General features: G+C 34.0%; 1 protein-coding gene across 9 annotated transcripts in view; it reads left to right on the top strand.

The window, feature by feature from the left end:
• CDKL5 (cyclin dependent kinase like 5) overlaps nucleotides 1-15437 on the top strand; it is a 251901-nt gene that overhangs the window by 139378 nt on the left and 97086 nt on the right. For all 9 annotated transcript variants that reach the window (XM_074299887.1, XM_074299881.1, XM_074299886.1 and 6 more), the window contains one exon: nucleotides 7910-7955. In XM_074299887.1, the coding sequence (XP_074155988.1) occupies nucleotides 7910-7955 (46 nt within the window). The remainder of the gene's footprint in view (nucleotides 1-7909; nucleotides 7956-15437) is intronic.

Genomic DNA, 15437 nt, shown 5'->3' with positions numbered 1-15437 from the left:
TTCCCATTTTATGGCATCTTTGCCGGGTTGCCAATTGTGAGGTAAAACCTCTGAGTAGTTTTGATTTGCACATGTCTTGCCCTTCCCCTCCACCCCCCAGACTGGGGTTAAGTGACTTGCCCAGGGTCACACAGCTAGGAAGTCTTAAGTGTCTGAGATCAAATTTGAACTCGGGTCCTCCTGAATTCAAGGCTGGTGCTCTAGCCACTGCACCACCTAGCTACCCCTTGCACATGTCTTATTAATGATTTGGATTATTCTTTCTTATGGCTATGAAGTTTGTAATTTTAAATTATTAATAAATATTAATATTTTCTCTTGGTTACATTTAAAATAATTTTTTACATTTGTTTTTAAAACTTGAGTTTCAGATTCTCTCTTTTATCCTCGCCGCCATGTCCCATTTCTTAATATAAAACTGTTATATAAAACATTTCTATAAATGTCATGTTGTAAAAAACAAACAAACAAACAAAAAAAACAACCAACCAAACAAAAAAAATCCAACACTGTTCTCCTACCCTAATTTTAAAAACTCTCAAGAAGAATAACAGAGAGGGAGAGGGAGGGAGGGAAAGTGGGAGAGGGAGGGAGGGAGGGAGGAAAAGAGAGAGAGAGAGAGAGAGAGAGAGAGAGAGAGAGAGAGAAGAAAGAGAGAGAAGAAAGAGAGAAAAGAAAAGAAGAGAAGAGAAGAGAAGAGAATGCTTCAATCTGTATTCAGACACAATTCTTTAGGTATGGATAGGATTTTTCATCCATAAGTCCTTCAGAGTAGTCATGGCATTGTACTGCTGAAAATAACAAAGTTAGTTACAAATCGTCATCCCAAGACATTGTTATTACTTTGTATACCATACATTTCATTTGATTGAATTCATAGAGGACTTTCTAGGTTTTTTTTTTTGTTTGTTTGTTTTGTTTTGTTTTGTTTTCTGAGAGCATCCTCTCATCATTTCCCACACAACAATAATATTCCATGATAATCACATAGCACAATCTATTCATCCATTCCCCAATTAATAAGCATCCCTTCAATTCCCAATTTTTTTTTTACCCTAAGAAGAGAACTACTACAAATATTTTTATATGTATAGATCCTTTTCCTCCTTTTTTTTTTCCCCCAAAAAATCTCTTTTGGTATTTATGCCTAGTAGTGGCATAGTGGCATTAATTGTTAAGTCAAAAGATATGCCTGAATTTATAGCCCTTTGGGCATAGATGATATCTTTTGATCATTTATCAGTTGGGGCATGACTTTTTTTTTTTTTTTTAATAAATTTGACTTAGTTCCCTCTATGTTTGAGAAATAAAGCTTTAGAGAAACTTTCTTCAGAATTCTTTATGCAATTACTATTGCTGTCTGTCCTCCCATTTATTTTGTTCTCTCTTTCCTCTTACCCTGTCTGTCCTCAAAAGTAGTTTGCTACTCATCCTTCCCCTTTCCCAATATGCCCTCTCTAAATTTTATCACCCTTTCTCCTTCTCATCTCATATTCCCCTCCTATTTTCCTGAATAAGATAGATTTTTATACCCATATTGAGATATATATTATTTCCTCTTTAAGCCAGTTCTGATTAGAGTAAGGTCACTTACGCACCCTCTTCTTCTTTTCCCCACAATTGTTAAAGCTTTTTTCTTGCCTCTTATTAATGGCTAATAATTTATAGCATTCCACTTCTCCCTTTTCCTTTCTCCCAGTATATTGTTCTCTCACCCCTTAATTTCATCATTTTTTCATAGTCAACTCACACCTATGCCCACTGTCTAACTGCCATAATAATGAGAAAGTTCTACTAAGGTACCAGTATCCTCTTCCCATGTAGAAATATAAACAGATAAATCTTAGTAAGATCCTTATGATATCACTTTCCTGATTACCTCCTTATGCTTCTCCTAAGTCCTGTATTTGAAAATCATATTTTGAAAAACATATTTTCTGTTAATCTCTGGTCTTTTTATCATAAATGCTTGAAAATCCTCTATTTCATTGACTCACCTTTTCCCTAAAGGATGATACTCAGTTTTGCTAGATAGGTGATTCTTGGTTATAATTCTACCTTCATTCCTTTCTGAAATATCTTGTTCCAAGCACTCCAATCCCTTAATACAGAATAAATCTTGTGTTAACCTGACTGTGGCTCCCCTATACTTGAATTGTTTCTTTCTGGATGCTTGCAATATTTTCTCCTTGATTTGGGAGTTCAAGAATTTGGCTATGATATTCCTGGGATTTTTCATTTGGGATCATAAGGAGATGATCGGTGGATTCTTTCAATTGCTATTTTACCCTCTAGTTCTAGAATATCAGGATAGTTTTCCTTAATAGTTTCTTGAAAAATATGATTTATAGGGTCTTTTTTTATCCTGACTTTCAGGTAGACCAACAGTTTTAGAAATTATCTCTCCTGGCTCTATTTTCCAGATCAGTTTTTCTAATACTTCATAATTTTTTTCTATTTTTGTTTTGTTTTATTGTATCTTGATTTCTGATAAAGTCATTTCATTTGCTCAGTTCTAATTTTTAAGGAATTATTTTTCTCAGTGGAGTTTCATACCTCCTTCCCCAACTAGCCAATTTTGCTTTTTACTCTAATTCTTATTTTTCTTAGAGGCTTTTGATGTAAGAGTTTTTGATTTTATCTTCTGTATCTATTTTGATCTTCCTTTTTTACCACAGTAACTTTCTTTGGCCAAAATTTTTTGTGTTTGCTCTTTTTCCTAGACTTTTAATTCTTTGTTAAAGTAGGGCTCAGTTTCCAAGGTGGAGGGTGTTCCATCCTAAGGTTCAGTAGCTGTTGTCAGAGATCTTTCTAAGGACCTGACCATAAGCACTTTTTTCTGCCCAGAAACTGTTAAGAAGTGTCCCTGCCCCATTGTAACTGTAAGATCAGAGCTGCACTAGCCTGGCCTGAGCTGGGCATGTGCACAGGACTCCCATCCTATGGCCACAGACTCCTCCTGCTGACTCTCCAAGTCTTCTTTAGTGTCTCTGGGATAAGAAGTTCAGAGGCCATCAAGTGATTCAGAGGTTCCACTTTGCTGATGCTGGGCACGGGCTATACTAGCATTGCACATTGGACTCCTTACACTGTTGTCACAAACCTTTTCTACTGTCTTTCTAAGTTGTCTTTGGCTGGAAAATGTTCTATTCCATCTTTTTGGGTGTTCTGATACTCTGAAATTTGATGTCATTATTTAAAGGAATTTAGAGAAGTTTGGGGGAGAGATTAGGTGAGTTCCTGCCTTTACTCCCATCTTGGCCCTGTCCCAAGTTTGCAGTTCTTTTAAGAAGTATTTCTTCATATCTTTTGGCCACTAATCTATTGAGGAATGAATTCTGATAATTTATATTTATGTTTCCTACATACATCTTGGATATTCATTAGAGAATATAGAAACATTTATTAAAAATATGAGGAATCCATAAGGAGTAATGATCTTTTTATCATTCACTTATGACTCTCCAGTTCCCATTTATTTATTTATATACCTAGCTCTACCCTTCAATTTTGTCTCTTCAAAACAAAATATTTTGATTTGCCAGTAGGAGAATTGTGGAGTTTAGTCCACAGTGCTTCTGTTTTACTTCCATCTTTACTTCTCCTATTTAAACAAAACAAAAACACCCCTTTATATATTTAAACCCTTTGTAGTTTAAAAAAATCTTATTGATGATCTCTCTTTTAAAAAACTTTTTTCTTTCTCTTTTAAACAAAGCTTCTACACATTTAATTCCTTAGTCTTTCCTAGATACTTTTATCAACAAATTTATCTCTCAAGTTTGTAGTGTCACCTGTTCTGCTTGTCTTTTTTCCTTCCTTCAAGTCCCTCTCTTTGGTTCAGTCTTTTTTCATTAATTTAACTTAGGTTTTCAGATAGTCAATTTTCATTGACACTTGAACTCCTTTCTCTTTTGGAACATTTATTTCCATTCTCTTCTGCAGTTTTTAGTGAGTACAAAAAAAACTTATCTTACTATAATTTCTTTCCTTTTGTCTTTTGGCATCTATGGATTCTTTGTCTTTTTATTCATTCTAGAATTTTTTTCTTGTTGTCATGTACAATCTTAGAGTTCCACAGGATATTTAGTTTCATCAGACATTGGATCATTTTTCTTTGGTAGCTATTTACAGAGGACTTTGTAATCTCTTTGAGGATTCATTAATTTTCATTCTTTCTGGTTTTAGGATACACTTTTGATTTATTTGCTTTTGCTTTATTGTTCTCATGAAATCTTTCATGAATTAGCTTTTTACTCTTTTGTTCCTCTGTTGTTTATCTTTCCATCTGCTGATGTGTGTGCATGCCTGTGGAATGGACCTACAAAGTACCTCAAAGAATTTAGGTTCTTAGCCTCAGTAGCCACTTGGGGGACAGGCCTATCCTGTCTGGGTTTCAGTTCCCTTTCCTTTAATCTCAGTGCAGAGATACATGCTGAATCCTTTTTCTACTTCTTCCCTTAGTGCTACTACTTCCCTTTTCTGACTGAATTGATGCCTGCCACTTTGTACAAGATTGGGGTATGGTATTCTGGATGGAATTTTTAACCTTGGGGTCTTTAAGACTCAACTGATCTATAAACAAGGAGACAGCATGTACTACCTCACAAAGAGTCAATGTGCCCCTTGCCCCTTGTTACTAGTAAGGGTATAGAGAGGTGAGGTACTCCAGCATCAAGAAATACCACATGTCCCAGGTATGTTCTTACAGATTAATTTGTGCATCTCTCTTCAAAGTAGGAGGCTGGTGGGAGAGAAGAATTGAGAAAATGCTTTCAAGATTTGTGCTCTCTGGTATGAATTTGTAGCTCTTTTTTGATCTGTGGATTGAACTGTGGTTGCACTATATCTGGCATATAATTCCTTTTTAGGGTATTTTTGAGTGCCATGGAGGATTAGTGAAAATCAGATTATTTTTGTGGTGTTGCTGACTCATAATTTTACTCATGTTGGGAGATGTTTGGAAAAAAAAAAAGACTTCTTGGTTTGAGTAAACAAAGATACTATTTTAGAAAGCATGACTTAAGTAAGTATCATAAGTTACAATTATCAATATGCATTATTTGAAAGCAAGGATTTCCACCTTGGGCAATATAGTTTGCCCTAAGATAATTTTAGATTTCTCCAAAGTTTTTTTCCTTCTCTCTTTCCTTACCCTCTACTTAAAAACAAACTATTTGTACAGTCCCCTTGTTCTTTATAGCATTTTCATGGAGACTCTTTTTCTCACATGCAGTACTATGAATTTGCCAAGAAGAGGTAGTAATACCCTGTTTTGGAGATAGAAATTTTTAGCATATAGCTCACACTTTTCTTTTCTCAGAGTTAGAATCAATGTCAAGACTGACACAGGCACTATAGACTTCAGACATTCAAGTCATTTTTGTCAAGAATCTTTTTCTATGCTTCCTTCCTACCCCTACCACTTTTTTGGTGGGGGAGGGGGCTGAGGCAATTGCTTAACACAGCTAGGAAGTGTTAAGTGTCTGAGATCAGATTTGAACTCAGGTTCTCCTGATTTCAGGTCTGGTGCTTTATCCACCTTGCCACCTAGCTGCCCCATCCCTACCACTTTAAAAGTATAATAGAGGGAATGTTTTAAATTATTCATTGGCCTAATAATTTATTTATTATTGTATAATATAATTTATTCAGTAATTTTTTAAAAAGTGTTTAATTGATGGTTATTTACTTCCTACTATAACACTTCACTTAATGATCTCCTCAGTTCTCATGGATTTAAATCTCTCTTACGATGATTCTCAAACCTATGTATTTTGCTCTAACCTCACCTCCAATTTTGCATCTTCCTTTGCCTTTCAGACATTTCACAATGTTCAGTAGACACACTAAATTTAACATATCCAAAACTGAACTCATTATCTTTTCCTCCTAATCCAACCCAACTCCTAACTTCTCTGTTATTTTTGAGAGTGCCAGTATTCTCCCCCAGGTTATCACCCTAACTCACTCTCTTTCAACCCTCCATATCCAATCTGTTGCCAGTGCCTGTCAAAATTTCGCCTTTGTGAAGATTCCTTTTCCTCTTTTGGTACAGCCAGCATCTGATGCAGGACCTGGACTTTTGCAATAGCCTGCTTTTGTGATTGCCATTAAGTTTCTCCTTTCTCCAGTCCATTTTCCATTCCATTGTCAAAGTTTGATTGTTTCATCACCATGCTCAATATATTCCAGTGGCTCCCTTTCATCTTGAGGATCAAATACAAAATTTTCTCTTTGACTCTCAAAGCAAGCCCTTTACAACCTAACCCCTTGGTACCTTTCCAGTCTTACATCTTAACTTCTTGATCCAGTGATACTAGTCTTCTTGTCATTCCAGGAATATCACATTTTAGATCTTTGTCTCTTATGCCTGGAATGTTCTTTTTCCTTATTTTTCTCTGTTGGCTTCCCTGACTGCTTTCAAATCACAAGTAAAATACTATCTTCTATAAGAAGCTTTTTCCCAACTCTTCATAATTCTGGGGTCTTTCCTCTATTATTTTAAAAAATATCTTGTTTGTATATATTTGCTTATTGTCTTCCTCATTGAATTGTGAGTTATGTCAGGGCAAGGACTGTCTTTGGACTAATTTTATATATATATATATATATATATATATATATATATATATATATATATATATCTCCCCTGCAAAGGTAATACCAGGGACATATGAGGGCACTTAATAAATGCTTAACCTACTGTTTTACTGAAACAAAAGCCATTCTCCCAAACTCTTCCCTTTTCATAATTGTCTATTCCTTTTCTTCTGCTATTATTCTAGTTTGCATGTTTCCTCCATGCTTGGAAGGCACGTTTTCCTTCAAAGCTGGGCTCAAATGATTCCTTCTGTTTCTTGAGCCCTTGTCTTCCATTACCTTGTTTCTGCTTTGTATTTATTTTATATGTACATATACATACATACATACATACATATATACATATATATACATACATACATATATACATACATATATACATACATATATATATACGTGTATATATATATATGTATGTATGTGTTTTTTTTTTTCATCTTGAGAGTTTGTAAGCTCTTTGAAGGCAGGGACATTGTAGGCATTTAAAGATGCTTATTGATTGATGATAAAAATATTTAAAATGTATGCTTGCCATGTATGCTTGCCCTTAGGTTAGATAAGGCATCAGTTTTCCCTTATGTTTATTAATTCTCTTGTCAAATGTATTTACCTTCACTTTAGAATTGGGAATTAAAAGTAAGTTTAGTTTAGTCATCCCTGGTCACCAAACTCTTGAGCTTTCCTCCATCTTTGCTTCCCTCCATCCCCTAAAAAAGAATAATAGAATTTCTATGCTCTGATAAAAATCGGGTTTCTTTATTTCCTTTAGAAAGAGGTTGGTGGAAGAGGCACATAAAAGTACATTATTTATTAAAATTAATGTCTGTGGTTGTTTAATAACAGTAAAAGATAATTGACTAGTGAGCCAGAGTAGAAAAAGACATTTAGATAGAAGAAAATTCTTTTTTGTGTGTAGAGTTGCTCTTGTCACTAGCATGAAGCAGTTTTTTAGAACCTACCATGTCCAGTCATAGTTAACTCTCTTAAACAGCTTCTCTTGAAGCTTAGGGTAGCCTAAACAGCTTCTCTTGACCACTTTTCTTAAGATTGCCAGTATAAATGAAGACTTAAATTCACGTTCACTCTGCCACTTTTTAATGGTCTAGTTATTTATACTTTTGTCCACATTGAAATGGGGAGAATAATTGGTCAGAATAATTTTGTGGAAGGCAAGATCAGGGTATACTTGTCCTTGTGTTCTGCAAATATCTTTCTAACATGGCCATATTAGGATTTGATAAATGTTTTGTATTGAAGTTTGCACTTTGAAAATGACTTTCTTTTCTTTTAACTCTTCTTTTTTTAGGAAACACATGAAATTGTGGCAATCAAGAAATTCAAGGACAGTGAAGGTATGTTTTTCTGAACATTAACATTTTTATATGCTATATATAGAAAAGATGTACCTTATCAAACAAAAACCTTATGACCAGCTGACGTTTTAAAATAATAGCCTCAAAAGATCAAATAATAACCCTTTTATGAGCATCCTTTGATTTGAAATATTAGGTTCTTTTTATGTGAATAATTGAAAGTTACCATCATCAGCTGATAGAAAATTCATTTTTAGTTGAAGATGGTAATCAGGAAAATGTTTTATAAAATCTAAGTAGAAAGAACTATATCTAACTTGACCCTATATCAGTAGTATGAACAACTTGTATAGTTTGAAATAGATATTTCTATATTTTCATACATAACTTTGTTTTGCTTCATAGACAAAATTAAAATTTAGAGTGATCATGGTGTTTCATATAAAGTTATCTCCAACTCATAATTTAAAATTCTTTGGGGACAAACAGACTTTAAAAAAGAATAGGTAGTATGCTTAGAAACTACCATATGTATAGTTTTTGTTCTCAAGATATTCTATTGAAATATTATAGAATGATTCAAGGGAAGTATTAAAATCAAATTTGATAATTTCAGAGAAATAGATGAATACTTAAAATATAAAATAACTTATTAGCAAAGTTATAATGTATTTAAATAATTCTGTATCAAAAACAAAGAAACTGAATAAACCATAGATGAACTGCTAACGCCAAAAAAAATCCTTGAATGTCAGATGGATTTACAAGTAAATTCCATCAAATCAAAGAAAATGAAATCTGATGTTATATGGACTATTTGCAATAACAGGAAAAGAAGACATTTTTACATTGTCTTCCTCTGATATGAATGTATTTAAACCAGAAGGAAAGAACTATAAGAAAATTCTATATTAATATTCCTAATGAACCTTAAAGTAAATTTCAAATAAAATTTCAATTTCAGATTTCAAATAAAATATTAACAGATTGACAACAGAAATTAGGAAAATTTTATACTGTAACCAGATTAAATTTATAATAGGAATTCAGAATTGGTTCAATATCACTATAATAAATCATGTTAACAGCCTAATAAAGCATGTTATATCAATAAATGATGAAAAGAATTTTAGCAAAATCTAATATCTATGTAAGAAAAAAACCAAATAAATCAAAATAACAAACACTAGAAGGCATAGGAATAAATGGATCTTTCCTTAATATAGTAAATAATATTTAAATAAGTTAGGAGCATATGTTATATGTAATGAAAAAAAAAATAGAATTTTTTCAATAAAATGAGGGTAAAACAAAAATGATCATTATTATCATCACTAATTATCAAATATTTAGAATGTACTTCTCTAAAGTGTACTCGTTCTCTTGGGGGGCTTCTGGGGGCAGCCTTAGTTTCAGTTCATAATAATCACCCCAAATGCAGCCAGGGATTAAAGTCTAAATCCTGCAGCTAGTCCTTTGCCTCTGCCAGCTTCTGTCTCTCGTTCCCTCCGAATATCTCCAGCCAGCACAAAGGTAGAATGGAAGATGGAATGAATCTGTCTCCTCCTTCAAGAGTGGGCTTGCCCTTTAGTGGGCTTGTCTTTTCTGACTTCTGAATGTCTAGCCCTGGATCCTGGTTGAGGCTTCAAGCTTATATATGCTCTCTTAAAGGTGTGAATCTTGTAGAAGTCTAAGTATGTTAATGAACTAGAGAACTGTTAAGTACCATTCTAAATTAGATAACTGACTTAGCACCTTATAAGAATCCTAACACTACCTATAGGAGTGAAAGAAAGAGAAATTGAGAATAAAAATAGGAAAGAGAAAACAAAATTATTGCTTTTTTCAAATTATATGACTTACATTGAAAATCTTAGTATTAATTGAAACAAATCCTCAAAGTTGCAAGATATAAAATATGTTCATATAAGTCATTAGTATTCCTTTATATCTCTCAGAAAACCTGAAATATAAATAAGAAAATATGAAGAGAGAAATTCTATTTAAAGTAGCTATTAGAAAGTGTAAATTATTTGAGAATCTTTCTACCAAGATAGAACCAAGAACTGTATAAGTACAGCTATGAAGCATTTTTTTTTTTTTTTATAAAAACAAAGACAGATCTAAATAACTGAAAACTATTATTAGGTCATTGATAAAATAAATATGATCTAATTAATATAATTTTATGCAATAATATATAATACAGTAAAATAAAAAAGACATTGATAATTATCAGGGTACCAGAAGATTATTTTATAGAGCCAGAAAAAATAACATTCATCTCTAGGAATAAATTTGGTCAAGAATCTCAAGGGGAAAAAAGGAAAAAGAAAACAGCAACAAGAATCTTTTGATACCCAAGCTCAAACTGAACAACAAAGTAAAAATGATTAAAACAGAGGTCAGTCGGTGAAAAAAATTATACAATATACAAAAGCAATTAAATAAACTTGGTATAAAATATAAAGACTATATTTCTTAGGGTAACAACTTATACTTGCACAAAAACTATTAGGAAAACTACAAAAAATTTGCTAGATGCTAACGTCTTATATTATACACTAATATAAAGTCCATATATATACATGATTTAGATGTAAAAGGTGACATTATAAATAAAATCAGAAGATCAAGGAAGAAAATACCCTTTTGGATTTTGGGGGGAAATTCATGACTAAAGGGATCACAGAAAATAAAATGAATAATTTTGGTTATTATTAGAAACACACTTGGCACTGAAATTCAGATACCAGGGAAAATTTATTAAAGAATAATCTTAGGGAACCATCTTAACATTTCTAGCCAGAAGCAGATTCTATTCCTCTTCAGGATGAAGGAGTGCTGAGCACAAAAGCTAGACTTTTAGCTGGGGCAGTCCCTTCCCTTCAGAGAACAGAGACTCTCTCTCTCTCTCTCCTCCAGAGACCTGCTCTAACTCTGACCTAGGACAGAGACTCTCTATCTCTGGAGTGCGGCCCTCTTTTATCCTCCCAGAGAATGGGTATGGGATAACCCAAGGGCTTCTGGGAAAAATTACTTCAACCAATGAACTTGCTCCTCCTAAGCATGCAAGCTCCTCCCCAGGAATTCACAAGTAAAACTCCCAATAAAGGCCAGAACTAGAGAATTGTTAAGTACCTACTTAGCACTTAGTAAGAACCTAATATCTCATTATCTCATTAGCACTTAGTAAGAACCTAACAATCTCCCTCCCTTATCATACATCCCATGTTCAAAAATGGCAAAAAACTCCTACTGGGTGTATTATTTAATATTCAGTTAGGCTATTAAACAAGTTAGTGCTTTGGTTGAGTCAGGTCATTGACTCCAATCAGTTTGAGTTTCATGAGCTATTATCTTAGTTTGTGGTTTTCTCAAAAACCATAAATCTCTTTCTGATTGCTGAGTTACCTGTGCCTTGCTAGCTCCCTAATTCTTTATTTGCTCAAGATTACCAAGAAATTAAAACTTAATTGTTCCGGGGAAATTTAACCTTCACTAATTTCTCACATTTTAAAAATCCATTAGTCAGTGGTGCTTATTATCTTACATTACCTTGAAGTTTGCAACATTCAGTGGAAATCTTAACTTTTCACTATTTCTGATAGTTATATAAGATTATATAAGAGTTATATAAGATTTTTTGCCTAAATGAAACTTATGGCATTAAAATTAAATGTGAAACAGAAACGGGGGGGGGGGGGAGGGGATCAGTTTCTCTGATGAAGATCTCAAATCTAAGATATCTAAATAATTGAATAAAATTTACAAGATTAAGAGCCATTCCCAAATAGATAAGTTAATTAATCATTTAATATTTTTAGTGCCTACTATATGTTCCAGGCATTAGTTAAAACATGAACAGGCAGTTTTTCTGAGAATGAATCCAGACTTTCATTACCAATACCAATGCTCCAAAGCATTACTAATTAGAGAAATGAAAATTAAAATAAATCTGAGTTCCACTTCATACACAATTGCATGGGTAAAGATGATAAAAGAGAAAAATCATAAATATGGGAGGACTATTAAAAAAAAACAACCAGATATTCTAGTACACTGTGGAACTGTGGATTACAATTGGTCTAGACTTTTTAAAAAGCAGTATTCTTTTAAAATCCAAACTTTTCATACCTTTAAAACCCAAATATACCATCTCTAGATCCATATCCCAAAGAAATTAAAGAGGAGAAGCATCTCTATGTACAAATAATATATATTTATAACAATTCTTTTTGTGTAGCCCCAAATTGGAAACTAAAGATACAGCTTCCTCATGGGGAATGGCTAAGCAAATTTGTAGTATATTAATGTATTGGAATATTATTGTATAATAAGAAATGATGATAAAACTTTAAATTTTTGAGGAAACTGGAAAGGCTCTTATGATCTGATTCAGAGAGAAATCAGCAGAACAGTTTACTTATCAACATTATTAGAGAGAAAAACAACTTTGGAAGACTTTTGAACCCTGGTGAATAGAATCATAAATTACAAAATCAGAGGATTGAAGATATATCATGCTATCTCCTGCCAGAAGGTGATATATTTAAAATTTAGAAAAAAAACTTGCATTTTTGCATATGACCAATATAGAAGTTTATTTTGCTGGAAACATAGGCCCAGTCTTCTAGGAACTCATGTTATAATAGGGAAGAAAATGTACAAGCAAGATGTATACCAAATAAATGGTAAATAATCCCCCAAAAGAGCTTCCTTCCTAAAGAGGGTGGGGGCAAGTTTTTTTGTAGAAAGTACAATTTGAATTATGTCTTGTAGGAAGCCAAGGAAACTGGGAAAGAGGAGGAGGAGGGAGAGTATTCTAGGCATGAGAGGTAGACAGCCAGTAATGTGATATATTATATGAAACACACCTTTTTAGGCACTTCCAAAGCACCTGTCTTGAGAATATACCCAAGCATATTTTCAGTTTTCATTGCAGCCCCATATCAATTAATAAACTTGTCAGACTCACGAATCCATTAGTGTCCTCTTTTCAAAGTAGGAAATTTTACTTTTTTTTTTTTTTTCAGTCTTATTATTGGCAACTAGACAGGAATCTGTGGATTCACCTGAGCTGAACAGAGCAGGTTAGAGACAGGAGAATCAGGACACAAACAGCTCTTTAATTTTAAAGTAAGGAAGATAGTTTGTAAACAGAGACATGGACTAGAGCACTGCCCCTAGTGGCAGGGACCTGGGGCAGTGTGGAGATCTCAAGATAATAGCAGTAACAATGTGATGAATTTGATTTATAGCAGAATTTCATGCTTGTCCAAGCTCAGGGACCGCATGATGCTGGTGGGAAATTCTGGGATTTTATTATGGCTGAGGCCATCCAGAAGGTGGAGTCATCAAAAGAGCAAAGGATAATTGTTCTGCCAAGCTTAGGGCACAGCCTACTTACTGGGCCTTAGCTGTGGCAAACAGTGTCTCCCAATATCTTGAATACTAATAATACTAATAATTTCATTTATATGGCATTTTCACATTTATAAAACTCCTGATTATAACCCTATAAGATTAGTAAAAGCATTTTATTCACTTCTTGAGGATGAAGAAACTCATCTCAGTGAGGTTGTGTTTGCTTCTTTTCATATTGTTAGTCAGATTTGGGATTTCAACACGAATAGCTTAATTTCAAGCTCTGTGCTCTTGCCACTGCTCTCTGCTGAACCTATATGATGCAGAGTTTTTGTTCCCTCCTGAATTGAGGTGTCACCCAGGTTAAAAAAAAAAAAAAAAAAGAAAACATTTTATTCAACATCTATTTTGTACCTGCTATGTTTAGAGCAGTCTTCAAGGTGCATTTGTAGGAAAAGATTAAGTGAATTAGAAACTATCACTGCCCACGTAAAGATTATTAGGCAATCAACAAATTTACCTAAAATCTTTCTGATGACACTTCTTTTCATATTATGTCAGGCACTGGGCTAAAGGGGGCGCCTGAGGGTGATGCAGAAAGAGGCCAAAGCCAATAAGTCCTTGCTCTCCAACAGGAGGCTAATGAGGGAGGGCAGCAAGCATTCAAATGTGTACAAACAAGCTATATACAGGATAAACAGGAAGTAACTAGTAGAGGGAAGACACTAGAATTAAGAGATGTGAGAAAGGCTTATTGCAGAAGATGAGGTTTTAATTTACTGAAAGAGTAAGGGGGGCGTTATAAGGTGTAAGAAGAATAGAAGGGTCTTTAGGTTATGAAGGACTTTGAAAGCCAAATGGAGAATTTTATTTTTGATCTTGAAGGAAGCCACTCTAGTTTATTGAGTATGCGAGTGACACAATTGGAACTGCAATTTAGGAAAATTACTTTGATAGTTGAATAGAGGATGGACTTATTAATTGGACTAGAACTAGTGTCTGACCTGTGGGTGACTGGAGCTGAAAAAGCAGACTGGACTGGAAAGATAGGAATCAAACAGAATTTTAATTTCAAAGTAAGGAAAACAATTGCAAGTAGAAGTACATCGTCCAGAGAAGGAGGAGCTCTATAAGGATAGAGCTTTTATACATGAAAACCACAGGAAGGCAGGACCCAATGTAATCTTGAGTAAACAATTGACATTTCTTGGGACAATACAGTCATTCTTCCATCTTGTGAGAACAGTCTCTAAGTTATTAGAATTATTGTCTTTTGATTGTCTCAAGTTGTTAGTCTTGTTGAGCCTGATGATCATTCAGTAGGATACAGAATCAGAGTTAGCCATGGTGGGAACTGGAGTGAAGCTTGGTTTGGTTCACTTAGCAGTTACAAGCATAGGAATTCAGGAGTTGTTAGCATGTCAGGAGAGTTTTGATTGATCACTTTCTGTTGCAGCATGTCAACTACTTCTGGCTCCCAGGTCATTGGGAAATAGGAATCAAAGCAATATTAATGTTATTTTGCCAGAGTGTGAGATCATCCAGAGGGTAAATGCAAAGGATTATTGTTATGTCAAGCTCAAGACACAGCCTGCTTGTTAGGCCTTAGCTCTGGAAAACCAGGTTATCTCCTAATATCTTGCCTGATTGTAGTGGGGAGAAATTTTTGGCAAATAGATTCACTAGTAGATTATTGAAATAGTCTGTTGCATTAGATTGGAGGCAATATTATAGGAGAAGAGAGGGTGTATTTGAGAGACATTGTAGTTTTTGGAAAGGGGATGGTGAAAGATAGTGAGGAATCCAGGATAACTCCCATGTTGTCTATAAAGGTCTGGGAAAATGATTTAGTCCTCTACAGTAATGGAGAAGTGTGGAAGGGGAAGAGAAAAATAATGAAATCATTTTTGGACATGTTGAGTTTAAAATCTGCTAGAGACCCAGTTTGAGATAACTGAAAGGCAGCTAGAGATGTAAGACTGGAAGGCAGTAAGGCAAGATAGGAAGATTTGAGAATCGCCAGAATAGATATAATAATTAAATCCATGGATAATAATTACATCGCCAAATGTAGTAGTAGTTCTGGATAGAGAAGAGAACCCATGACAGAGCATTAGATGAATATCTAACTACAGAAACTGAACAGTTAAGTCT

This window comes from Sminthopsis crassicaudata, chromosome 3 (genome assembly GCF_048593235.1).
Source record: "Sminthopsis crassicaudata isolate SCR6 chromosome 3, ASM4859323v1, whole genome shotgun sequence".
Classification (NCBI taxonomy): Eukaryota; Metazoa; Chordata; class Mammalia; order Dasyuromorphia; family Dasyuridae; genus Sminthopsis; species Sminthopsis crassicaudata.
This window is presented reverse-complemented; position numbering and strand designations above follow the sequence as displayed.